Below are 26559 nucleotides of genomic sequence, written 5' to 3'. Positions count from 1 at the left end.
TGAGGCATGAGACGTACAAATTAAATTCCCTGGCATGAAGAGAGAGGTGCACCACAATGCTGGTCACCATGGCTGCAGCGATAATGGAAGTCCATTAAAGATTTGACAGGGAGCGAGAAAAAATGGTTAAATGCATAACAAGCAGGCAAAAGTCCTTTCAGGAAGGGAAAAGTAAATGATGTCACGAGGCAGACGCAGTGTCCTTAACTCACACTGAAAAACTCTCCCCAGTAAACACCACGGACCATGAAGAACCCAAGGTGTGACTGAAATACTTTGCTTACTGATGAGCTTCCTGGTCAAAAAATAAAGCATCTTTGTTGTTAATGAATATGTAAATGTGGTGTTAGACCTCGTTTTCCTTGGCTTATATAATGGTTATTTTTAGGTGAGGCCATGAGAATTAAGGTTGTGACCAATTTGCTTCCAGAATTTTAACTACAAGAAACAGTAAGACATAAAAGGGGGGGTGGGGAGGGGGGGGAGATCATCGTCTGGGTTTAATGAACAAGAACTCTGCAGTGCTCTTTAAAGGAAGAGACGCATTGTTTTTAAGCGCAATGCAAAGCCACGTTTATATGGTAGATAAATATTGGAACAGTTAGGCTAATATTTTGGCTTCAATGAGGGGCTGAAGACATGACCATGCACCAAAATAACAGAAAGAAAATAAGGAGTAAGAATATATTTAAAATCCTACACTTTAAAGACGAGATATTTCATCTTCAGCTTCATATCAGTATGTAGGAGTCTCTACTTTAAAGAGTCCTCCTCCTGCTGATGTTCTGATGTGTATATCAGTAATGTAGATGTCTCTACTTTAAGAGTCCTCTCCTGCTGATGTTCAGAGTGTATATCAGGTATGTAGAGTCTCTACTTTAAAGAGTCCTCTCCTGCTGATGTTCAGGTGTATATCAGTATGAGTGTCTCTACTTTAAAGAGTCCTCTCCTGCTGAAATCATATGTGAGCCCCTCTATTTTAAAAAGAGTCCTCCCGCGATTTTCGGGGTATATCAGATTTTGTGTCCTCCTTTAAAAAATCCTCCGGCTTTTTTTTTTCGGGTTAAATACATATGTAGTTTTCAAATTTTAAAGGTCCTCCCCTCTAGGTTCAGGTGTATATCAGTATGTAGGGGCCTCTACTTTAAAAAGCCTCTCCTGCTGATTTTCGGGTGTATGCGGGTATGTTTTCCCTATTTTAAAAAAGGATCCTCTCCTGCTGATTTTCAGGTATTCATATGTATGTCCTACTTTAAAGAGCCCCTCCCTCCCTGTTTTTTCAGGAATCATTTTAAGAGTCTCAAATTTTTAAAAAGATCCTCTCCTGCTGATTTTCGGGTTAACATAGGGTAGGGGCCTCTATTTTAAAATTTCCTCTCCTGTTTGAGTTGGGGTAATTTCAGTATGTAGTGTCCTATTTTAAAAAAATTTCCTCTCCGGCTGAGGTTCAGGTGTTATCAGTATGTATTCTCAATTTTTAAAGCCCCTTCCCTGCTGATTTTTCGGGGTATATAAAAGTAGTACGTCCTCTTTTTTAAAGGATCCTCCCTTTCCCTGTTTCCCCGGGTATACCAATTGGGTGTCTCAAAACTTTAAAATCCTCTCCACTGATGTTTCGGGGTTATATCAAAAAAAAGGGGCTCATTTTTAAAGAGCCCTCTCCTGCGATTTTCCGGTGTATATCATTATGTACTGCCTACTTTAAAAGCCCCCTCTCCTGCTTGATTTCATGTATACTTTAGAAACCTACTTTAAAGAGCCCTCTCCTCGGATTTTCGGGTGGTATCAGTTGAAAGTGCCTAAAATTAAAAGGGGAGTCCTCCCCCTGCTGATGTTTCCGGTTTAATCATATTAGCGTCCTATTTTAAAGAGTCCCTCCCTGCATGATGCCATTTATTCATTTTTAGGGGCTCTACTTTAAAAAAGTCCTCTCCTGCTGATTTCCCGGGTTATATCAGTTTTTAAATCCCTATTTTTAAAGAGTCCTCTCCTGCTGTGATCTTTGGATATCAGTATGTAGGGGTCTCATTTTAAAGGGGCCCTCCCTCCCTGAGGGGCCCTTATATCATTTTTTAGATCCCTCTTTTAAGAGTCCTCCTGCCCTGATGACCCAGGGAAATATATGTACTCCTACAAAAAGGGGCCTCCCTGCTAGTTCGGGGTTAATCAGTTTTTTAGACCTCTCCCTTTAAAAGAGTCCTCTCCTGCGATGTTCAGTTATACAGAATGTAGACTCTCTTTAAAAAAGCCCTCTCTTGGCTGTTTCAGGGTATCAGTATGTACCCGTCTCTATTTTAAAAGTCCCTCCTCGTTTGCCAGGTGAATAAAAAATATTTTTTTTGGTCTCTCATTTTAAAAAGGGTCCTCCCCCTCTGATTTTTTCGGGTTATATGAGTTATGTAGTGTCTCATTTTAAAGGGAGTCCCCTCCCTGCTGATTTTTCATGTTGCCCAGTATTAGTGTCTCTACTTTAAAGATCCTCCCCCGGGCAATTTTAAAGGTTATATCATATGTATGTCCCCCACTTTAAAGAGTCCTCTCCTGCGATTTCGGGTTTTTAAATCATAGGTAGCGCCCTATTTTTAAAATCCTCTCCGCTGATGTTCGGGTGAAAAACATAAAAAAGGTTCTCTCTTTAAAGATCCCTCCTCGATGTTCGGGTTTAAACATATGTAGATCCTACTTTAAAGATCCTTTTCCTGTTTGATTTCGGGTGAAAATTTTCATATTATTTTCTCTACTTAAAGGGGTCCCTCCCTGCTGATGTTCAGGTGTAAATCAGAAAGTAGAGTCTCTACTTTAAAGAGTCCTTCCTCTGATGTTCAGGTGTATATCTATTAGGTCTCTATTTTAAAGACCCTCCTGCGATTTTCAGGGTTATAACAGTATGTAGTGCCCTCTACTTTAAAAGTCCTCTCCTGCTGATTTTCAGGTGTAACATATGTAAGTCTCTATTTTAAAGAGTCCTCCCTTTGCTGATGTTCGGGGTTAAATCGTATGAAAGTCCCCTCTATTTTAAAAGCCCTCCCGGGCTGATTTTCATGTAACCCGGGGTTAATGTGTTCTCTACTTTAAAGAGTCCTCTCCTCAATTTTCAGGTGTATATCAGTATGTTGCCCTCACTTTAAAGATCCTCTCCTGCTGATGTTCGGTTTAATACATTATGTAGTTTTTCCTCTATTTTAAAGAGCCTCTCCTCTGATGTTCGGGTGTTTATAAATATTAGCGCCCTCTACTTTAAAAGTCCCTTCCTGCTGATGTTCGGGTTTTATAAAGTTTTATTGTCCCTACTTTTAAAGAGTCCTCTCCTGCTTTTTTTCGGGGTGTATATCATATGAAAGTTCCTCTTTTTAAAGAGCCTTTCCTCCGCTGATTTTCAGGTTATATCGGGATGTATTCCCCACTTTAAAGAGTCCTCTCCTGCGATGTTCAGGAAATATCATTTTTGTGCGCCCTCTACTTTAAAGGTCCTCCCTCCCTGTTTCCTTGTAAACAGTAGTAGTGTCCTAATTTTAAAAGGGCCCCCTCTCCGGCGGATGTTCAGGTGTATATCAGTATGTAGATTTCCTACTTTAAAAAAGGCCTCTCCTCTGATTTTTCCGGGTGAAATACAGTATGTACTGTCTCTATTTTAAAAAGAGTCCTCTCCTGCTGAGATCAGGGTATACGGGTATTAGGGGTTTTTCTATTTAAAAGAGTCCCCCCTCCTCCCGATTTCGGGTGTATATCAGAAATTTAATCCCCCTTTTTAAAAGATCCTCCCCCTCGGGATGTTCGGGTGTATAAAATTTTTTAAAGGTCTCTCCCCAAAGACCCTCTCCTGCTGATAACGGGTTTTTATCATAGGGTACGTCTCTACTTTAAAGAGTCCTCTCCTGCTGATGTTCAGGTGTATATCAGTATTTAGAGTCTCTACTTTAAAGAGTCCTCTCCTGCTGATGATCAGGTGTATATTCGTATGTAGCGTCTCTACTTTAAGAGTCCTCTCCTGCTGATGATCAGGTGTATATCAGTATTTAGAGTCTCTACTTTAAAGAGTCCTCTCCTGCTGATGTTCAGGTGTATATCAGTATGTAGAGTCTCTACTTTAAAGAGTCCCTCTCTTGCTGATGTTCAGGTGTATATCAGTATGTAGTGTCTCTACTTTAAAGAGTCCTCTCTGCTGATGTTCAGGTGTTTATCAGTATGTAGTGTCTCTACTTTAAAGAGTCCTCTCCTGCTGATGTTCAGGTGTATATCAGTATGTAGTGTCTCTACTTTAAAGAGTCCTCTCCTGCTGATGTTCAGGTGTATGTCAGTATGTAGTGTCTCTACTTTAAAGAGTCCTCTCCTGCTGATGTTCAGGTGTATATCAGTATGTAGTGTCTCTACTTTAAAGAGTCCTCTCCTGCTGATGTTCAGGTGTATATCAGTATGTAGCGTCTCTACTTTAAAGAGTCCTCTCCTGCTGATGTTCAGGTGTATATCAGTATGTAGTGTCTCTACTTTAAAGAGTCCTCTCCTGCTGATGTTCAGGTGTATATCAGTATGTAGAGTCTCTACTTTAAAGAGTCCTCTCCTGCTGATGTTCAGGTGTATATCAGTATGTAGAGTTCTCTACTTTAAAGAGTCCTCTCCTGCTGATGTTCAGGTGTATATCAGTATGTAGTGTCTCTACTTTAAAGAGTCCTCTCCTGCTGATGTTCAGGTGTATATCAGTATGTAGAGTCTCTACTTTAAAGAGTCCTCTCCTGCTGATGTTCAGGTGTATATCAGTATGTAGTGCTCTACTTTAAAGAGTCCTCTCCTGCTGATGTTCAGGTGTATATCAGTATGTAGAGTCTCTACTTTAAAGAGTCCTCTCCTGCTGATGTTCAGGTGTATATCAGTATGTAGTGTCTCTACTTTAAAGAGTCCTCTCCTGCTGATGTTCAGGTGTATATCAGTATGTAGTGTCTCTACTTTAAAGAGTCCTCTCCTGCTGATGTTCAGGTGTATATCAGTATGTAGTGTAATAGCATAATAGGATTTGCAATTTTAAAATATATGAATGTAACTTCTCGGAGACAGGGTCGTCCAGAGACAGAAAAATACTCGATGCGCACTCTTGAGATATAATTCATACATTGTCTGAATTGCAGAGTAACCAAGCGAACATATTAGACTGGTTTGGCCAAAATTGTGTCATTTGTGAGGAATAAGAGGAAGAAAAGTGACAAGTATAGTCAAAGTCTTACACTCTAAATTCCTGCCGTGCTATTTACATTTGTGCTTGGGATTTGAGGGGCAAAGAAACACAGACATTAGAGGAATAAAGAGGCTTTCATGTCTCAGTTTAAGCCCAGTCAGAACGATTGGCGTCACGGTGTACTGTGCACCAAAACATAGTTGGTTCAACCCAGGGATCACAAATTGAGATGTGATGTGTGTGAGTGCTTCTGAAGTATCTTGAGGACTGGAGGAGCCGAGAGGAGCTCTCCATTATCTGAACACAGAGGTTGAAAACAACCGTTAAAAAGGGATCAGGGTCAGAGGATGTCTGCTGGGACGGGGAATCTGAAGAGTGAGAGGAAAAGAGAGGACAACAATTTTAAATAATGCGTGTGATGGGAATTATATTTCCTTCCCCTTTAAGTTAAGAAGAAGATACTGTATGTAGAATTGAAGTATATTAAAAATGTTGATAATTTGATCTGTTGATCGTCTGCATAAAACGGTGTTACCTTTGACATTTTTGAATCAATTATTATCATTTAGCTTTTATTTCTTTGAATTATTTGACTGAAAATGTAATCAATATAACCTTAAAAGTCAATATGAAGATGAAGAAGATGAAGATTCAACTTTATTGTCATTGCACAGAGTACAAGTACTAGGACAACGAAATGCGGTCTCTGCATTTGACCCATCCTAGTGTTAGGAGCAGTGGGCTGCCATTATGTACGGCGCCCGGGGAGCAGTGTAGGTAACCAGTGTCTTGCTCAGGGACACCACGGTGGCACTTGGTCTTTCGGGGACTTGAACTGGTGACCTTCCAGTTCCCAGGCCAACCCCCTATGGACTTTGCCACCACCGCCCACAATATAAGCCACACTTTTGTTTTATTTACTTTTTGTAATTATTCATCTACATCAGGGGTGTAACTTTTTTCACCGAGGGCCAAATACAGAAACACATACGAAGGGATGGGCCCCTCACTAGAGGTGAGCTATATTGCTTCATAAGTTAAGTTATACATTTGAAAAATCAATCAAATGTAGGTAAAGTATGCTTTACGCCTACTGCATATAACAGCTCTTCCTAGGGTTTCATTTATTTAGTTTGTAGTTCCTTAAAAGAGGAGCTTCAGATTGCTTAAAATAAAGAGAAATACGAAGGGTATTTTCAAGCTTGTTATGCAAATACGTTTTTCCTTATCAACTTAGATTTGTTAGAGACTTTTTGAACTTTAATTGACTGAATTTATTGGAAATGTGACTTATCAACACATGAATACTACTGTGTGTTTACATATATATTTAAGAAGTACACTATAAGACAAGCCGTATTCATGTCCATTATACTTTCTGGGCCATAGTTTGGACACCCCCTGATCTACGTGAACAGGTTATTAATAGAGCATATTATATATTGTTATGAAAAGCTATACTTTTGTACTTTTAAAAACTTTACAACACCTGCTGGAGCATAATCTTTTTAATTTTTAGGAAAAGTGTTATTTTTATTTGACATCTTTTTAAAGTTTGTTAAAGAAAAAATAATCGTATTAATACATTTTAATAAAACCATTAAATTCATAATATTTTTTAAGGAAAAGCAACATTTTTAAAATAGTTTTCCACAAAAAAACTTTCATCAATTTAATATATATCATATTTTTTCGGGAAAATAAATGCAATTTATAAAAACTATTATTCTACTTCTTACTTTACTTTTTAATAACCTTCCCAGCAATCATCTGGACCTGGTCTCGTCTGAATGAATGTCTCACCTCTCTTTCCTGCTAGGCTTTCCAAACTATTTCAAGCGTCACAGGTTGAAACAGCTATAAACTCCCCCCCCCCTCCGACGTTGAACTACATGCTAAATGAACTAGATTATTTTCAGTGAACCAGACTGTGAAGTCACGGGGCTTTTCCTTGGAGTGTGTTCTGCTCTACAAAGCTGGAAGCATCACCCCTAACAGTTTTGTTAATGTGTTCCCTTCTCATCGATGGCAAAGCCAAACTAAATCACGTCTTTATCCTCCTATGTGCCATATTTTGTCCATTCTACGGCCCTATCATCTACACCACTCCACTCTGGAGCCTGTGGAGTGTTAGCTTTGTCTTCCCAAGGACACCCAGCTCAGACAGGGATGGACACGCCGACTGTTGGAAGGAGAATCCATTTGTCTCCGTGACACTAATAGCCGCCCATCATCTGTATTACTGTGGGAGCCAGTTATCACCCGATAGGGACAGGTGGTGAGCTGTGCGGCGAGAGGCCATAAAGTATCTGCGGTACGGCTTTAAAACAATTAGCAGGGAGTAAAACAGACATCATAAAGGCGTCAGGACTTCAAGTCGGAGGAGTGGATTATTGTTTTTAGGTGTGCCTTTAGAGTGCACTCAATGGTTCTGTAAATAGTTCGCCATTGAGGAAACGACTGCACATAATGTAGAGTGTGAAGCAAATAGCTTTTTAAGGAGCAGCCATCAGTGGGCGATTCAAGCAGAGTTATGTAGGGAGTCCACCGAAGATCGTTAACCATGCTGTGCCCCTTAAGGGGGTCGCTGTTGTGGCGTTTGAGTGATGCAGTGATGACAAGTTTTTTAGGGTGACCTTGAAGTTAGCTTGCAATGGTTCCCTCGACATATTAACACCATTTACAGATTTTGGAAGTAAATACCTAATGTTGGGCTATAAAGGAACTACGGCGCGGTCACATGACTTCAGGTCAGCACCGCTAAGCTAAAGGCGGCTAATGTTGGGCTATAAAGGAACTACGGCGCGGTCACATGACTTCAGGTCAGCACCGCTAAGCTAAAGGCGGCTAATGTTGGGCTATAAAGGAACTACAGCACGGTCACATGACTTCACATCACCACTGCTAAGCTAAAGGCGGCTAATGTTGGGCTATAAAGGAACTACAGCACGGTCACATGACTTCACATCACCACTGCTAAGCTAAAGGCGGCTAATGTTGGGCTATAAAGGAACTACAGCACGGTCACATGACTTCAGGTCAGCACCGCTAAGCTAAAGGCGGCTAATGTTGGGCTATAAAGGAACTACAGCACGGTCACATGACTTCACGTCCCCACCGCTAAGCTAAAGGAGGTTAATGTTGGGCTATAAAGGAACTACAGCACGGTCACATGACTTCACGTCCCCACCACTAAGCTAAAGGCAGCTAATGTTGGGCTATAAAGGAACTACAGCACGGTCACATGACTTCACGTCACCACCGCTGAGCTAAAGGCGGCTAATGTTGGGCTATAAAGGAACTACAGCACGGTCACATGACTTCACGTCACCACCGCTGAGCTAAAGGAGGTTAATGTTGGGCTATAAAGGAACTACAGCACGGTCACATGACTTCACGTCCCCACCACTAAGCTAAAGGAGGCTAATGTTGGGCTATAAAGGAACTACAGCACGGTCACATGACTTCACGTCACCACCGCTAAGCTAAAGGAGGTTAATGTTGGGCTATAAAGGAACTACAGCACGGTCACATGACTTCACGTCACCACCGCTAAGCTAAAGGCGGCTAATGTTGGGCTATAAAGGAACTACAGCACGGTCACATGACTTCACATCACCACCACTAAGCTAAAGGCGGCTAATGTTGGGCTATAAAGGAACTACAGCACGGTCACATGTCTTCAGGTCACCACCGCTAAGCTAAAGGTGGCTAATGTTGGGCTATAAAGGAACTACAGCACGGTCACATGACTTCACGTCGCCACCGCTAAGCTAAAGGCGGCTAATGTTGGGCTATAAAGGAACTACAGCACGGTCACATGACTTCACGTCACCACCGCTAAGCTAAAGGCGGCTAATGTTGGGCTATAAAGGAACTACAGCACGGTCACATGACTTCAGGTCAGCACCGCTAAGCTAAAGGAGGCTAATGTTGGGCTATAAAGGAACTACAAAATATATACACGTCTATGTGCAAGTTCAAGTCTAAAAGAGATTGCAAACGGTTTGCTAATTTGGTTAAACTGACCTTTAATGCTTGATATCAAAGCCGCTATTATAATCCTGCCCTCACATCCTCCACATCTGAGTGTCCTTAATCCTCAAACGTCATAAAGTATATACTCAGTGTTGACCCATGCACATCCTGGTAAACATTTCCTTTGTCTTGGCTTACAATACCCAAGCATTTCCTTCCACCAGTCGGATAAATGAAGTGCCGACACTTGTTCGCAGTCTGTTCGACTCTTGTCTGACCTAAACTGTGAGGTAACTGACAAATCTGAGGGATGAAGTACGTCTGTCCAGGGGATGACTCAGTATGCCTTATGTAAGAGTATAAATGAGATTATTTGAAACTACTGCTACTGCTCTTTTTATTGACTCATACAACCTGAATCTGAGCAGCAGAAGAAAACAAACCTGACCTGCTGGGTTTGTTTGATCTAAAAAAAAGAGAACAGATTCTTTGTGAAGTATGACAAAAATGGGATTACTCCTCTGCTTGTTGAGGAGGAAATTACATTTGCTGTGTGCTCTGTGAGAGGAGAAGTTTAATTTATGTCTGACAGAGGATCCTCAAATAGAATACGAGAGCTGGAGCGTTCCTCGAGGACTGAGGTTGTTATTTGATGTCGGAGAAATCACAGATCTGTCACTAGACAGATTTGAACCTTCTGCAGTCTGGGGCAGCTCAGAATAAATTCTCTGTCACGGTTGTTGGAATAAACCGTTCATTTTAAAGAGAAACCCAATCAGTGTTAGGGTTATTTCCAGGTTTGGGGGATAACATATAACAGGATTATTTAATCAGGGTGCAAAAAAAGGAAACTGTAATTTCTTGACTTTATTTAAGAACATCTTAAGTAACCCTCCCAACCCTTCCTATTCCAGAGTACATTATATCTAACACTGTAACTCAAGTTATCAACAAAAGTCCCGTTTTCTTTCAATTATCTGGAAGTAACAACAGTTTCTGTAAAACAAACCAAGCATGGACACAACCAGAGGTGGGAAAGATCAGGTCTGGTTCTTGAGTAAAAGTAGAAGTACTCAGATCTTGTACTTGAGTAAAGTAGAAGTACTCAGATCTTGTACTTGAGTAAAGTAGAAGTACTCAGATCTTGTACTTGAGTAAAAGTAGAAGTACTCAGATCTTGTACTTGAGTAAAAGTAGAAGTACTCAGATCTTGTACTTGAGTAAAGTAGAAGTACTCAGATCTTGTACTTGAGTAAAGTAGAAGTACTCAGGTCTTGTACTTGAGTAAAGTAGAAGTACTCAGATCTTGTACTTGAGTAAAAGTAGAAGTACTCAGATCTTGTACTTGAGTAAAAGTAGAAGTACTCTGATCTTGTACTTGAGTAAAAGTAGAAGTACTCAGATCTTGTACTTGAGTAAAGTAGAAGTACTCAGATCTTGTACTTGAGTAAAAGTATAAGTACTCAGGTCTTGTACTTGAGTAAAGTAGAAGTACTCAGATCTTGTACTTGAGTAAAAGTAGAAGTACTCAGATCTTGTACTTGAGTAAAAGTAGAAGTACTCTGATCTTGTACTTGAGTAAAAGTAGAAGTACTCAGATCTTGTACTTGAGTAAAGTAGAAGTACTCAGATCTTGTACTTGAGTAAAAGTAGAAGTACTCAGATCTTGTACTTGAGTAAAAGTAAAAGTACTCGGATCTTGTACTTGAGTAAAAGTAGAAGTACTCAGATCTTGTACTTGAGTAAAAGTAGAAGTACTCTGATCTTGTACTTGAGTAAAAGTAGAAGTACTCAGGTCTTGTACTTGAGTAAAAGTAGAAGTACTCTGATCTTGTACTTGAGTAAAAGTAGAAGTACTCAGGTCTTGTACTTGAGTAAAAGTAGAAGTACTCAGGTCTTGTACTTGAGTAAAAGTAGAAGTACTCAGATCTTGTTCTTGAGTAAAAGTAGAAGTACTCAGATCTTGTTCTTGAGTAAAAGTAGAAGTACTCAGATCTTGTTCTTGAGTAAAAGTAGAAGTACTCAGATCTTGGAGATTATATTTACCATCAGTAATCCTAATCTGCCCGGCTCCTAAAAAGGTTAAATAAATGTAATGGAGTATAAGTACACAGTAACATAACATGTACTTTACATCACTGGATACAACTGACCGTGGGATAGAAAGAAGCCATGCTGCACCCAGTCCTCGAAAAGACAGCTCAACAGAAATGCTTTGATTTAAAGCGATTCTACATCTCTCACACAGATACGCTGCGACAGAAAAAAGATATTCTGTCCTAAACGTGACACAATTCACTTTTTCACAGGCTCATTATGGATGAATTGTAAATGCTTCAGGGAGACAAACGACTGAGGGTTCTCCGGTGGAAAGGTTCTGTGGGTTAAACATTGATAATGGGACAGACTTCCCTTCCTGACCTGTGACTTCTTTATTTAGGAGACCCAGTTCTAAATGTGCACCTCAGTAATAATTGAACTGTGTTTCCCTGCTCAGATGTAAAAGGGTTTGAGAGGTCCTCCTCCTGGAGAGGAACAGCCGGTCTGCTTACGGCGTTTCAGAGCCGGAAATAGTTCACATTACTGCCCTAGCCAGTAGCCTCGTGGAAGGAATGCTCCATTAGCTCGGGCACATTGTTTGTCAGACGCAGGGTAATCCCCGGGGGCCGCTGCGGCTGTGGATATGTTTCAAACCCTCCAGAGACTTAAAAAACACACACTCTCAACTCCCTTTGTGTGTGTCACTGTCACTGTTTGGTGCAGGGTGTTTTCTTGGAGATGAATATACTCCGTTGCCACAGTTTGATTCCTGGGAGATTTGTGGCATCCTTTATGTGTGCTATGCTACAACATAAGCACTCATGTATTGCATAGAACATCATATTCCTCAAAGCTGCTGCAATACACATTTTTATATCCATAACTGATCAAATGATGGCATGACTGCTGAAATAGACACTGTTTTAAACTTGTTACTACAGTATTTTCTGTATTTGCAAGGTGGAATAGCTACACCACAGCCATTTGGCTATTTACAACCATCGTGCACTAACGTTTTAGCTATCCACATACCGGGTTTATAAGGAATTGTTGACCACAGACACCCGGGTGCAAATAGCATTGTTTGTTATTTACACTCTAGTTTTTGACTTTTAAAAATGTCCGATTATTTCTTTCAAAATGATCACTTTTCCCTCAAAATTCGGACTTTCTTTTCAGATTCATGACTTTTTTTCCTTCTAAATTGTGGCTTTTAAAAATGTCCTGCTATTTTCTCATCATTCATCTCCTTTTAAAAGTTCACACTGTCTCCCACTTTTCTTTCCTTTTGATTTCCTTTTCAAACTTCTGATATTTTGTTCAAAATGTCGACTTTTTAGAATTTCCAACTATTTCTTCAAAATTTGGTTTTTTTCCTAAAAGATCAGATTTTTTGTTCTAAATTTCTGGATTTTTTTCTAAACGTCAACTTTTGAAAATGTCAGATCATTTTTTCACAATTATGACTTTGGGTGCAAATAGCATTGTAACAAAAACACTGATTTCCTTCAAATATTTTTGCAGTATCAGTGTTTTTCTGGGAGGGGAATATAACATAACACTTATTTTACCCGCCCCTTCTTAAAAAAAATAACAACATCATGAAAAAAGTCAAATAAAAAGCAATATTCTGTCAATCAAAGCTGCTCACAAATACTTACAGAAATATTGACGAATCACGCGCCGGGTTTATGAGGTATTCTTGACCATAGAAACCCGGGTGCAAATAGCATTGTTTCTATAGACTCCATATAGCATCAGCCTTATCTTTTTACCTTAAGAGAAACCGTATCATGATCAGGGTTAATGCAGCGTGCATTTACACACAGAAAACAAGGACTTCCTTCAAATGTTTTGCAGTACCAGCAGCGTTTTCTGGGAGGTGAATAACCTGTTGCCACAGTTGTTGTGTCGTAGTGTAAGTCCTGTGAGGCTTCTGGTATCGTATCTATTGTATGCACACAGATCAAATGAGTGTGTAGTGTGTGAGCGGTGACTCGTAGAAATGACACCCCAGATAATTATCTCCTGATTTTGCACTTCGTCTCCGCTCTAATGAGGTCTATTTTTTGTATCTTTCTTATTAATGCTACGGCCGCAACTTTGAATCCCTGTCACAGCTTTTCAAAAGCCTCATTTTCAGACACAGCAGGCAGCTGTTTTCAGCTAAAGAGCTGTAAAATCGCACTGTGATCTACCTGCACCTCCCCAAAGGTCATTTTCACAACAGGCTGGTGAACGTAATGGAGTGTTTTTCAGCTGCAAATCGACCAGGAAGTAGTACAGAGCAGAACTTTCTTTTATTACTTATTTAATCATGGTTTTTATGGATAATGTCATTGAGATACAGGGCTTCATTACCTAAGGAGACCTGGCCAAGACACAACAACACAAAGCTTTAGCCATTTTCAATCGGCCCTCAGCAAATTCCAAAGTATTATGGAATATATCTCACACCTGAAACGTGTGCCTGTCTTACATTGATCTTCTTATGTTAACAGATCTAGTATTCATGTGTTAATAAACCCACTTCAAATAAACTCAGTCGTTTAGTTGATAAGAAAAAAGCCCAATAACTTATTTACATCACCAGCTTGAAATAGACCCGTCATATTTCCCCTTAGTATAAGCACTCTGAGGCTTCTGTTTTAAGGAATGAGCTGCCAACAAAGTAAATGAAACCCTAGAGAAACCCTAGAGCTGTGATGCAAGCATACTTTACCGACGTTTAATGATTTTTCTAACTTATAACTTCATTTATATGGCAGTCACTCATCTCTAGTGAAGCGGCCCGCCCTTCGTAGGTTTTTGCTGTATGTGGCCCAAAGTCTGGACACCCGTGAAAGGACATTCATTCAAAGACAACTCATACAAAGTAAACATTTGGAGTCTTGTTTCAGACCAGAAATAAAGACTCTCCAAATGAAGAAAAACATGTGACTGTTTGTTCTGGTTGTGTAAACGTAAAACTGAAAGCACTTAAAGACCGCAGAACTCTCACCAAGGCCAAGTGTCCTGTCACGCAGCGAAAGTGAAGCGTCATTTGTGCATCACGTTATTGAAATACACTCCAAACTTTATCGGTTCCTTCCATTGCCATTCTGTTCATCGTGCCATATATAACCCCTTAACAACATACAGTGATACACTCCAAATGTTGCTTCTTTCACATATCATCGTATTGATTTGGTTGTGTAACTCTATATTATTCCATGAATGCTACACCCTGCTGTTACTGGCTCTCATGGGTCAGTACATTTGAATCTTTTTATGTCAAAGCAAACAAGGTAAAACTAACCCGAGGTCCCACAGATGTTGGCATCACCCCCCACTGCTGAAACACAAGCAGGAGGCTGCGTAATGAAGTGTTAAAATGCATGCTGTCTTATCCGACCTGGCTGTTGTTTGTCTCTCCGAAGGATGGTGAGAGGATTTTGAATCCAGTGAGAGTGAAAACAGCTCTGCAGCATTAAAGGGCTGCAGATGAGTCATAGGTTTGAGGAGAACTGCCCTCCACCCCCCACCGACACACTCACATCCCCCCCAAATAAGCCCCACGTCGACCTTCGTCATTACTGAATAATGCATTCAGAGGAGAGTGTTGCATTACTTGGTTTCCATTATGTATCCTGAGAATTCCCACAGCATGCAGTGCACTCATCTCCGGATCTGTCTGGTATTTATTTGACACCGTTCGCTCGGGTGTGTTCAGCCCCCTCGTAGAGCTCAAGAGCATTTTAAGTGAGGTTGTAAATTAGGAAGATCAGTGGTTGGAGGGAATTGGAGTTGTAGCAACAAAAGTAATCATGTAATATTCAGTGAATATAACCAACCTGACCCAAGGGATCTTTAAGGACAACTCATTAACAGTGTTTGTAATGCACTGAAAACACTGAATTGGTGACTTTAATTCAGTGTTTTATGTCAACAACTTTCACACAACTGTATTCGGTAAGTCGAACCTAATCTTAATATCAACATTTTGGATTTTCAGTGTAGTTTGAGTGTCTACACAAAGATACAGACAGTTACTGGCATTCATTCTCACATTCATTCATTCCCAGACTGAACATTGGAAGAGACAATAGTGTTTTGACTCAATTGAAGGATATGTGTTGGTGATCCTTCTCATCTTTAAACCCCGCTGACTCATAGATAAGACAAGCGATTTCTTCCCATTTTTTACATCCTTTTTTTGTAATTGACGGCCTCTTCTTTCCAAATGTTATTATGATGTCTGTAAATCATTTGCAAACGCCAACTGCTTTCACCCTTTTCTCTTAACTTCGCCACCCTTTTGACATTTATTTTGCTTGTTTTATTGCTCTCGTTAGATAGCTTCAGGGCGGTGGTGTCAATATCCATAGGGACTTGGCTTTGGAATCGGAAGGTCACCGGTTCAAGTCCCGGAAAGACCAAGTGCTACCGAGGTGTCCCCGACGGCACCGTACATATAGCAGCCCAACTGCTCCTAACACTAGGATGGGGCAAATGCAGAATGTACGTTTCCCCTCTGTGGGACCAGTAAGGGTTCCTTTTACTTCTTTTGCAAATACCACATTCTCACAAGACTTGCTTGTCCTTCAACAAAACCAAACTTGAAGTAACTCCTGAGAAACAGTCATCAGCACTTTTACATTCCCCAGACATTTTCTTTCATTCGTGACATAGTGATGCTCTGACTTAAGGAAAAACAAGGTTAAGCTGCCGCCTGCCCTCCGATAAAACCAACGTTAAAGTAACTCTTGAGACATACCTTTATTCTCCCTTTTCTGATACTGAATAGTCACCAGCCCTTTTAGTCGTCACACATTCTTTCAGATGCTCTGCTTTTATGACAAAACAAGTTGGAGATGCTCACAATTCAACCTAACCAAGTGATTGAAAGCGCCATTGAGATACTACTAAGAAACCAACCATTTCAGTCATAGTTTTCTTGGTCAAACAATCCATAAAGTTATTAGAAACTCAGCTAAACATGTTCAAATGTAATTTAGAAAAGCAAGTCTGCGTGCAACCACTGTGATATAGGGTGCCCCGTATGAGGCAGCAACACGCCAGATCGGGAACCGCTGTTTATACAACACCACTCGTCCACTCCAGGAGCCGAAATATGATACCGATCGATGGTTTTATACCGGTTTGTCATTGCAACCCTGACAGAATCCTGGTATGAGTGGCATGTAGTCAAATTATACGTGGTCCTGATAGGAACTGAAAGTAATGGATTAATTGTGACTCGTGTGCATCTTTTTAAAGCTGATTAAAAACCATCAGATCTGTATCACATACATTTGAGTGTGTGTGTGTGTGTGTGTGTGTGTGTCAGGTGAGTGGATCGGGATTGCAGTGCGGGTGTAGCCTTGTTCTCCTTTCCTAACAATATGAGTGTGTAGTGGTAGAAATGCTGGGCTGGAGTGCCCTACTTTTCTGGCAAACAAAACATTTGGATAAGTCTTATTTGGTTTGCAAATGACTTTCTGTTTTGTACTGAGCACCACCAAGGTTTTGGAATAGATTTCAGACTCATGTTGCCATCACCAAAACTACACAACTCCTGTTATCTGATTGTACAAATATGTGAAGCACAGATTCCATACAGCCCCATGGCATTTGTAACAACCACACAACTGTATTTCAGGAAGGGGGAAACGTGTACACTTTCAGACACGACGTGACCCAAACGTCAACACCTTAAAGTCGTTGATAAAGTGAAGGATGCCATCAAGGCCGACTGAGGTGAATTGGATCAGCGCTGATAGCATCACACCACTGATGGACGACGGGACGAAGTGGCCGGCGCTCCCTAAAGCTTTTTATCTTGTGATTAACAACAGAGACGGAAACTAGGAAAAACAGCCTGGAGGAGGGGGTTGGGTGGTGGGGTCCAGATACACAGCTTTCATCAATGACGCATTTGATGCTGATGAAGGCTGTGTGGCATACGGCCAAAAAGCACGGTGAGATGTACACACAGATTTGTCCTTATGTGAGAATTTCCACGGTTTTGTACAAATCAAAGCCTTTCACACTTCCCTTTATCTTTATTTTCCTGACACCTCCAGCAGCTATTTGAAACCACTGAGCCGTCTGTTTGACTGATAAGTCGCTCTCTACCTGCTAAGCTTTCCCAAACAGCTGAAGGAAAGCAGCTAATGACTCTGCAGGCAGCGGCACAGCTTATGACCTCTCATTGAAATGTCCGTCTTTGAATTGACAGGCGAGTGTTTTGCGCCACTACCCTGCAGATTCTTCCGGCAGCAGGTTGCTGTGTCTCAGTAGGGCGTCTTTGTGCTTTTCAGGCCAAAACTCAACATCCGTTCTTGTTTTTGCTGTGATAAAACTACCGTACTGGACAAGGTGAAGCGAGACAACCCAGGAAATATTGTTTGTTCCATCATTTTTCAGATTCTGAGCTTTCATTACATGTCTTCATTTGGACTAAAGAAAAGAAAACATCCAAAAATACAATTCAGTTTATTTGCAATTTGCAAATATTCCCCAAATCTACCAATTTAGTTTTAGATAATGGTTATTTTTAAAAACATAACATTTGAGAAAACGTGTAATAGGAAATGTTGTTTATTTCATTTAGTCAATCATCAGGAAGTTGACTTAAAGTAAAATAGAATAAGATGAGCCAGAAATACAATGTCAAATTAAGTGCTGTTTTTACCGCAGCGTGTTATAACAAGGCATTGATTCAAAACTGAAAATTGAAACAGAACTAATATACCAGTTGATTGTGAAAGATACAAATCAGTAGTCGAATAAACAGTATGAAGGGTCACATTATTACTAACAGTTTCAAAGTCGGATATTATTGACATTAAGTGGCATATTAAATTCTACATAAGTGCCCAGGTTGGTTCTGATCTTCTCTCCTCTCCTCTCCTGTCAGATATCTGGGCATCACACGGCCTCTCACCTACCCAGCGCGGCAGAACGGTCAGCTGATGGCGAAGATGATCCTGGGCGTGTGGCTGGTGTCGGCCTCCATCACGCTGCCGCCTTTCTGCGGCTGGGCCAAGAACGTCCACACAGCCGGCGTGTGCCTCATCAGCCAGGACTTTGGCTACACCATCTACTCCACAGCTGTCGCCTTCTACATCCCCATGCTGGTCATGCTGGTCATGTACTACAAGATCTTCAAGGCGGCGCGCAAGAGTGGCGCCAAGCACCGCTTCACCGACCTTGCTCGCCGCGAGCGCCTCAGCACGGTGGCCAACGAGGCGCTGAGGATGCAGGGCCTGAAGCCTGCCGGCGTGGCGGAGGAGTGCGTCGCCCTTTCCCGCCTGCTGAACCGAGAGCGCAGAAACATCTCCATCTTCAAGCGGGAGCAGAAAGCGGCGACGACACTGGGGGTGATCGTCGGGGTGTTCGGCGTGTGCTGGCTGCCGTTCTTCATCCTCTCCACCGCCAGGCCGTTTATCTGCGGCGTGGAGTGTAGCTGCGTTCCCATCTGGCTGGAGCGAACCCTGCTCTGGTTGGGTTACGCCAACTCCCTCATGAACCCCTTCATCTACGCCTTCTTCAACAGAGACCTGCGCTCCACTTACCGGGACCTTCTGCGCTGTCGCTATCGAAACATCAACCGCCGGCTCTCCGCTGTGGGCGTGCACGAGGCTCTCAAGGTTTGAGATGCTGGGTTTGACTCTTCAACAAGAGGCGGTTTGGAGGCCGTGTGATTGTACACCTGGTGCTTAAAGGGCGGCGTTGTACCGAGCAGGCGTGCAGATAAGACTGGCAGAAGAGGAGTCTCTGTGCTGCAGGGGGCTTTCTGGCCTCTCTGCAAATCACATCCTTCTGTGTGTGTGCGTCCCAGTCTTTCTATTTTTGGAAAGAAAATCATGGAGCGTACTTGATAGGCTATTCATGTCGACAACGCTTTTGTGCATATGCCACCAATCCGGATTAATGGAAGGGTAATGTGACAAAGGAAATGATATGTAAACACAATTAATCAAGGGAACAGAAGCAAACAGATCTCTGTACATTAATGAAATTGATGTTTGATAAGGGAGAACAATTGTTTATGTGACACAGTTTCTTCATCAAAACACCCATTAGAGAACATCACAGATCCATTTCAGACAGAGGAAACACTTTGAGCTGTATTGTGCTTTGTGCCAGGATTACATTTATTTATTTATTTATACCACTTTGACTCCAGCTATACTTTTCAATTTGGTGCTCTCACTAAATTTAACCGGAGCACTTTGATTGTTTCACAAAACATGTGGTGATGCCAAGTGAGCGGAGGCGGGTGGAAAACATGGTGTTGAATGCAGAATGAAGGGAACATTTTCCATTCATTAAACCTCAATATTTGTTGCTATAAAAGTACAACTGAAAGTAGTTTGTTTAGTGTTTGCATGAAACACATGTTTACCTACATGTACGGTGGGCAGCAGGTGCAAACGCGCCACAAACAAACATTTCCATTGGAAGAAACGTGCAGCTTGAAACGGATGCGAATATAAGAACACAAATGTGCCAAAACACTTGCAAATGAAACAACATCTTCACTTGTGCACCAAATTTACTGCATCAACAAGACTCTGCAAGAAGCTCAAACCACAACGGAGACCAGGGGACACTAAAAAGTGACGCACACAGCTGGGACCGGAGCGCTGTCTGAGTCAGTCTGTCTCATAAACGGAAGTGTTTGTCAGTATACTTCAGGTTAGCTACGTTAGCTAGCTAGCTTACTAGAGTCATGCGATCACTTTGTTAAAATAAGACCAGAAAACATACATTTTAGGTTCGTTTCCGACAGCTGTGACGGTTGGAGAGTTTCGTAATCCCGGAAGGTCAACAGGCGCTCCGGTCCCAGCTGTGTGCGTCACTCTTTAGTGTCCGATGGTTTCCGGTGTGTTTTGAGCTTCTTGCAGCATTTTGTATTTTTAGCGCTTTCAATTATGCAGTGCTTATATTTTTGAGGAGTTGCGCCTGTTTCGTGAAGTTGGTGAAGCTGTTTGTTCATTGGCGTGTGATTTGGTACATTTGTGTTTAATGTTTGCATTGTTTTTGCTCCTAATTGAAGTATTTTTGACCGTTTGCACCCGTCAGCCACCGTACACATGCCACTGTAAAACTAAACCATGAGAGATTCTTCATAGCAAACATTGCACACTTGAATCCCAAATGAACTCAATTCAACATGTGTCAAAAACAATGACATCGTTATTTTGCCTTGTTTATTTTTTTTACTTGACATTTGGCTGTTGACCTTATTGGTTTGAAGCAGCTCAACTAAAAGCTGCTGAACTCCGCAGTTTCACTTTTTCAAACGTTCTTGAATCACTCATTTGAACTGTTGTCGTCAAATGTCACCATTCAAGCAGCGCGTGCTTTTTCTACCTCGATTTTGAGATTTCCTCCGAACAGTTGTACCGCTGTCTTGCATCGTTTTGTAATTAATTGTTATTTTATATATATATGGTGTAAGATCAATCTGTCTACAACTGCTCTGTGATTGCTCTCTGTGTGATCGCTTTGTCTTTTCAGAAACACACTGGGGAAGTGGCAAAGCATTTCATCACTTTGTAAATAAAGAAACACTTGGTTTAAACGTCACTGGGCCTACTTTGGTAACCTCAGATGATATGAATGCTCATGTTTGTTGAGTTTCCATCAAAAGATCCTTCACTTCTCATTTTCTAACGAGACAATTCCTCGCTTTCTAGCCCCGCAGAAAGCCTGATGCAGTGTGTCGTACACAATTCATAATCCTCGTCTACTAGACTGATAGGTCGAGGGGTATAGCGACGCTCCTTTAAGGTCTGCTATTAAAAATTCATTGCATTCCCAGAGTATTATCACCAAGGCCATCATGCTACTGTAAGGGCTCTTGAGACTTGCACAAGGATGGTGACCCAAAAAACATGCCGTCTGCTTGCAGCAAAATCTTTTATTCAGAGTCTGCATGACAGCTGTCTGCTTGTTTTTACTAACTGAAATTGTCCCATCGAGACAGAAGGACGAAGTAGAGTCTCATGTGTGTGATGTGTCCTGGTCACAAGGTGTGTTCAGATACTCAAACATAATCTTTTACACTTCTAGCAGTCATGTGTAGGAGTGTTAATGTAGGCAAACAACTCAATATAGATTTCTCAGACTGTGTTTGTGCAGAAACAAACACCTAAGACTAAATGTAATGCCACGCTACCTTTGAGAGGTTGTATTTAAGCACAGCTGATGGGTTTTATTTATTTAAAGGGGCCCTAATATGCAAATATACACGTTCATATATTACTGTCTCTCCTGGGACATGTCTACATGCTTTAATGTTCAGAAAGCTCTTTATGTTTCTCATACTGCCTGTGCTGCAGCACCTTTTTTCACCCTCTGTCTGAAACCAGAGCCCAGTCTGCTCTGATTGGTTAGCTGGACAGCTCTGTTGTGATTGGTCAAACGCTTAGAGATGTCCCGCCCCTTAGCCTATCATGTAAAATCGTTTGGAGCGCTAGCCAATACAAGCACAATTGTTACATAGTGATGTTATGTCAGGGATTTTAGCCTTTGCAGACCATTAACATGCACTAAAACCTATATAACACACTACTGGGCCTCCTAAAAAGCATGTATCTCTTTAAAACCTTCATTTAAACCTTGAAAGTCTATGAGGTTAGCTTAATTTGCTGTAATGTCCAGATAAAGAGACAAACACAAATGTGAGGTGCAAGTTCGGGTTAGGGTTTGCAAAACTGATCCAAAGCAGTTCCTTGGGTCAGGATGTGCAAGGTTTTCCCAACTAAAATGTATATTATTTATTGTAAATCTGCATTAATTTTCTTGTTGAATTTATTATCTGATTGTTCAAATTCAAAAAACAGCACCATCCTATGAGAACAATGAAAAAGGGACATTTCTGTGCACGTCTGCAGCTGCTATCTGTTACACCAGGGACGAAATGTCTTTCTGGAAACACGTTCCCAAAGCTTTTTTCAATCTTCCTAATATTACATCATTTTCACCCAAAAACCTCTGCTTGCTTATGTTTGGACACTTCATTGAGCCAATTCCTGCTGCGGTTTATCAAATGATTTGGTGGGACTGATCCAATTAGAGCATAAGCACTTTTCTAATTATACTTTTCATTGGGAGTATCTCTCCAAGTCCACTGAACACTTATATAACTCAGCCCTTTTTCATCAATAACTACCAAAACAACAGAATCAAATACTATGTTAACATTAGAAATTAAAGCCGTATGTCCAATTTAAGATAATGTAAACAACAAAATATTGTAAATGCAAGAAACTAAATGAATATATATAGGTGAAATGAAATGTTAAGAATTTAAAATGTGCAATAAAACATCAAATAAGATGATAAAACATAATAAAGTTATATTTTCAATAAAGATACAATTAAATTAAACAATCCAATATTATATAAAAACAAGGAATTAAAGTAATATATTCAATTAAAATAAAATAAAATACAAATAATAAAATAAAGTAATACCTGTAATTATGACCAAATTAAAAATAACAATTATATAATATTATATAAATACAAGAAATGAAAGTGATATGTCCAATAAAGATACAATGAAAGGTTAAGAATTAAACATTATATAAACAATAGAAGTCCAGTGCCTTCATACCACGGTGCCGGGGACAAAATCATTTTAAACTGGTCTTCGTGGAGTACTATTTGGGGCATCAAATACATGAAGCTCTGGGAAAGAAAGGGCAGAAACATGACCTTGTTGACATTTGGTTTTGCACAGAGCATCCCTCCGCAGATCTCCCAGCAGCAATGTCAACAGGCGTTACTCTCGGGGAGTGAGCAGCGACGTGAGAGGAGTGCCTTTCTCTCCTCACTACTCAGGATGAGAGGGTGAAATGTTTACGTGTGATGTAGTCGCCCATTTTCATCAAAGAGGGATGGAAGCAGATGAGTCTTTCTTCACATATGCTGCCCACAGGCTCTGACAGGCTGACGGGGGAACACACTCTCCTGCTCGGCTATTTTTAATCCGCCCCAGTAATTAAGTGGGGGAAGCTTTGATTGAGCAGAGGGAGATCTAAAGCTATTTTACTATCATGCAATGTGTCCCTTACTCCCCTGTATGTAAACACTGTGTGGTTAAGAGCAGCAGTTGAAGACTAAGTAGTGATAATATGTCACATTTTCACACATAACACAAACAAAGCCCTCAAAACTCAGCTTTTCTCTGCTGCTCTTTACTCCTCCCTTCCTCCCTCTTCTTCCTCTGTCTCAGGACTTATGTTCATGCTGTCGTTAAAATCTGATTAACTTGTAAAGCCTCGAGCGCAGTAAAAACCTCTCTATATGTCATGTATGATTTACATTATTGGTACATGAACACCCACCGTGTCTCCTTCATGGTCCTTATTTAAATATTATGATCAGCCATTATCAGAAAGATGTTTGTTGATAATACCAATAGTTTTATAAGCATTTTCTGCATTTATTTTCAGTTATCTTGCGTTTATAATGTAGTCCTTCCTTTTCAAAGTGACTTAAAGTTACATTTAGGCAATTAAGAACTTCTATAACACTTTTGTTTTCAATTAAAACGATCAAAAAAGACTGGAAATATTAGAGGTTGAGCGAGCTGGATTTTATTCCTTAGATACTACAACTCCCAGCATGCATCTGGCATGTTTTTTGTGACATCATCAAGGTTCCAAATGTTGCTAAGCTTCTTTCGTAGCACCAAAAAGTGATGGGTAAACTAAAACTTAATGGGGGAAATGTGTGGATTGCTCCTTTAAAACCTTTAAAACTACACGTCCGTAGAAATCTCACTTTCTCCATTTGATTCTTGTTTTATCTGCTTTGTTATTTTACTTTTTCTTAAGTGAAGGAAGCTTTGAGTAAGCATGCAGAGGGAGATCTAAAGCTATTTTACTACCGTGCAATGTGTCCCTTACCCCCTCCGTATGTAAACAGTGTGTGGCTAACAGTGTTTATGAGATGCTTCCTGAAGCAGAGGCCAGGAAGTCAGAAAAGTAATATTTTTCCACATTTTCATACACCATAAATCATGCATGTTACACATTCTGAAGCTCTTCTTCCTCTGGTCTCAGGACATTTGTTTATTGTGTTGTTAAAATTTTATTAGCTTGTAAAGCATGTTTGAGCACTGTGAAAAGCGCCATAGATGTCATTCATAAGTTATATGTTATTGGCACAAGAACACACAACATTTCTCCTCCATTATTCCTGGATAAGAACCAATGTTTACTACCAATTCATTTTTAGATTCGGAAAAGGAATACAAAAAATGTCCTCTCCTGGGACATGTCTCCATGGCTTTATGTTCAAAAAGGTCTTTATGTTTCTCATACTGCCTGTGCTGCAGCACCTCTTTTCACCCTCTGTCTGAAACCAGAGCCCAGTCTGCTCTGATTTGTTAGCTGGCCGGCTCTGTTGTGATTGGTCAACCGCTTAGAGATGTCCCGCCCCTTAGCATATTACTTATATTGTGTTGGAGCACTGGCCAATAGAAGTGCGATCGTGATAGGGAGGGAACGCAGACATCTTAGCCTTTGCAGACCATTCACCTGCACTAAAACCCAAAATACACACCAGGAAAGGGAAACCCTAACCCCAAAAGCTAAATAGGGCCTCTTTAAGTTACATTTTGAATGCAGGACTTTTGTCGTATCATTACTTTTATTTAACTAAAGGATCTGAACGCTCACCCCGCCTTCCTTTATTAATGTGCGTGCACAGGGCGATGTAAATCACATGTGGAAGTTTGTGTGCGCACATGTGTACGCAGCACTGTGAATTGAGCTTTACTTTCCAATCAAACGGAGGCTATAAATACCCCAGTAAACACGTCAATTATGTGTTAATCCGATTTATGTGCTGTGTCCTGAAATACCAACTTCCTCCCACGGACACCTCCAGCGGCCAATCACAGCTCAGGACTCAGTGTTAGTCTGTGCCACTTCCTGCGGGGACGGGCCTGTAGCTCAGTATTATGCAGAGAAGTTATCTGCTGAAAAATGTGAAAAAGTGACAGCCAAAATACTTCCTGGTTTTCTATTTTCTGCAGACAGCTTTGTTCGGGAGGTTGTGTGAGAGTGCCGGGGGGCGAATGCATGCTTCTTAAAGGTTGGCAGCATCAAAGGGAACCGTACATGAGGGAAGCCTTCAAAGTGAACACACAGTACGTGTCTGCCTGTGTGTGTTTTATTGATTTTACCAGTAGAAGTCATCAGGTTTTAACTTAAAGAGGCCCTATAATACCTTTTTTTGTTTGCTTTTGCTGTTGTCCGTTATATAGGTATTTAGTGCATGTAAATGGTCAGCAAAGCCTATAATCCCTGTGTTCCCTCCAGATGTGTGTGTCCCCCCCCCCCCCCCCCGTCCCTGAAACGCCACCATTGGAATCCTTTGTGTACTTGATTTTTAACCAAAGTAAAAGTAAGAATACTACATTCAAAAAAATCGGTTTCACGTTGAAGCCCTGCATTTAAAATCCTACTCAAGAACACAAGTATGGCCGTCAAAATAAACATCAACAGTAAAGTTAAGTACACTAAAATATTCAAAATAATGTTTATTTATTAGTTTATTTGTATTTTGAATCTCTAAAGAAAGTGAAAACTACAAAATTGGAATCTGAAAGTGAGTGAAACAGAGACATAAACAGAGACAGGTAGCATAAAATAAAAATACTCCAGCACAAACACCTCAACATTTTACCATACTGGATCAAATGCGCTTTATTAAATTCCCCCCCACTGCATTTTACCACCACGGTTGTTGTGTTGTTAGCTGTGGAGTATCTGTGTGAGTGTGTTGACTCATCTTCTTGTATTTTCACACATGTTCACAACACACTCTGCCAAATCCAGAGCCCTCCTACTCAACGAGATGAGTGTGTCCATTATGTCGACTGCATCCGTGATACTGAGTGTGAGCGTGTGTGTGTATGTGTGTGTGTGTGTGTGTGTGTGTGTGTGTGTGTGTGTGTGTGTGTGTGTGTGTGTGAGATGAGTAGAAAGCCACCCATATGTTCTGATACTGCTGTTTCCGTATTCACTTAATATGTTTAGGATATAAAAAGAGTAGTTGCTTTTCCTGAATCATTCTTTATTTTCATTATGAGAACTCTAATGAATGCACGTCACTGTCTGAGGATTTTCTTATCTGATTTATTTAAGAACTGGAAACATTAACGTAGCATATCTCATGTTTTCTGTTCGGTGTAAACCATAGAATGAAACCTTTTAAGACAGACCAAAAAGAAACTCGTGCTGTACGATTTGATGGAAGCGCAAAAAGTACAAGTCTTAAAATATCATTCAATCTTATAAAATACTGCAAAAAAATCTGCATTTATTTTTAGCTAATTCAATCACAAAGGTGAACTAAAACCA

The 26559-nt window shown here is 40.7% G+C and overlaps 1 protein-coding gene across 1 annotated transcript in view; it reads left to right on the top strand.

Moving 5' to 3' along the window:
- The window catches only part of htr7c (5-hydroxytryptamine (serotonin) receptor 7c), a 38449-nt gene extending 18675 nt beyond the window's left edge, over nt 1–19774 (top strand). Inside the window, exon 2 of the mRNA XM_063896480.1 lies at nt 18087–19774. Coding sequence (XP_063752550.1) covers nt 18087–18825 — 739 coding nt within the window. The 3' untranslated portion in view covers nt 18826–19774. The remainder of the gene's footprint in view (nt 1–18086) is intronic.
- Nucleotides 19775–26559: the final 6785 nt, after the last annotated feature.

The sequence above is a fragment of the Eleginops maclovinus genome, chromosome 12 (assembly GCF_036324505.1).
Source record: "Eleginops maclovinus isolate JMC-PN-2008 ecotype Puerto Natales chromosome 12, JC_Emac_rtc_rv5, whole genome shotgun sequence".
NCBI lineage: Eukaryota > Metazoa > Chordata > Actinopteri > Perciformes > Eleginopidae > Eleginops > Eleginops maclovinus.
This window is presented reverse-complemented; position numbering and strand designations above follow the sequence as displayed.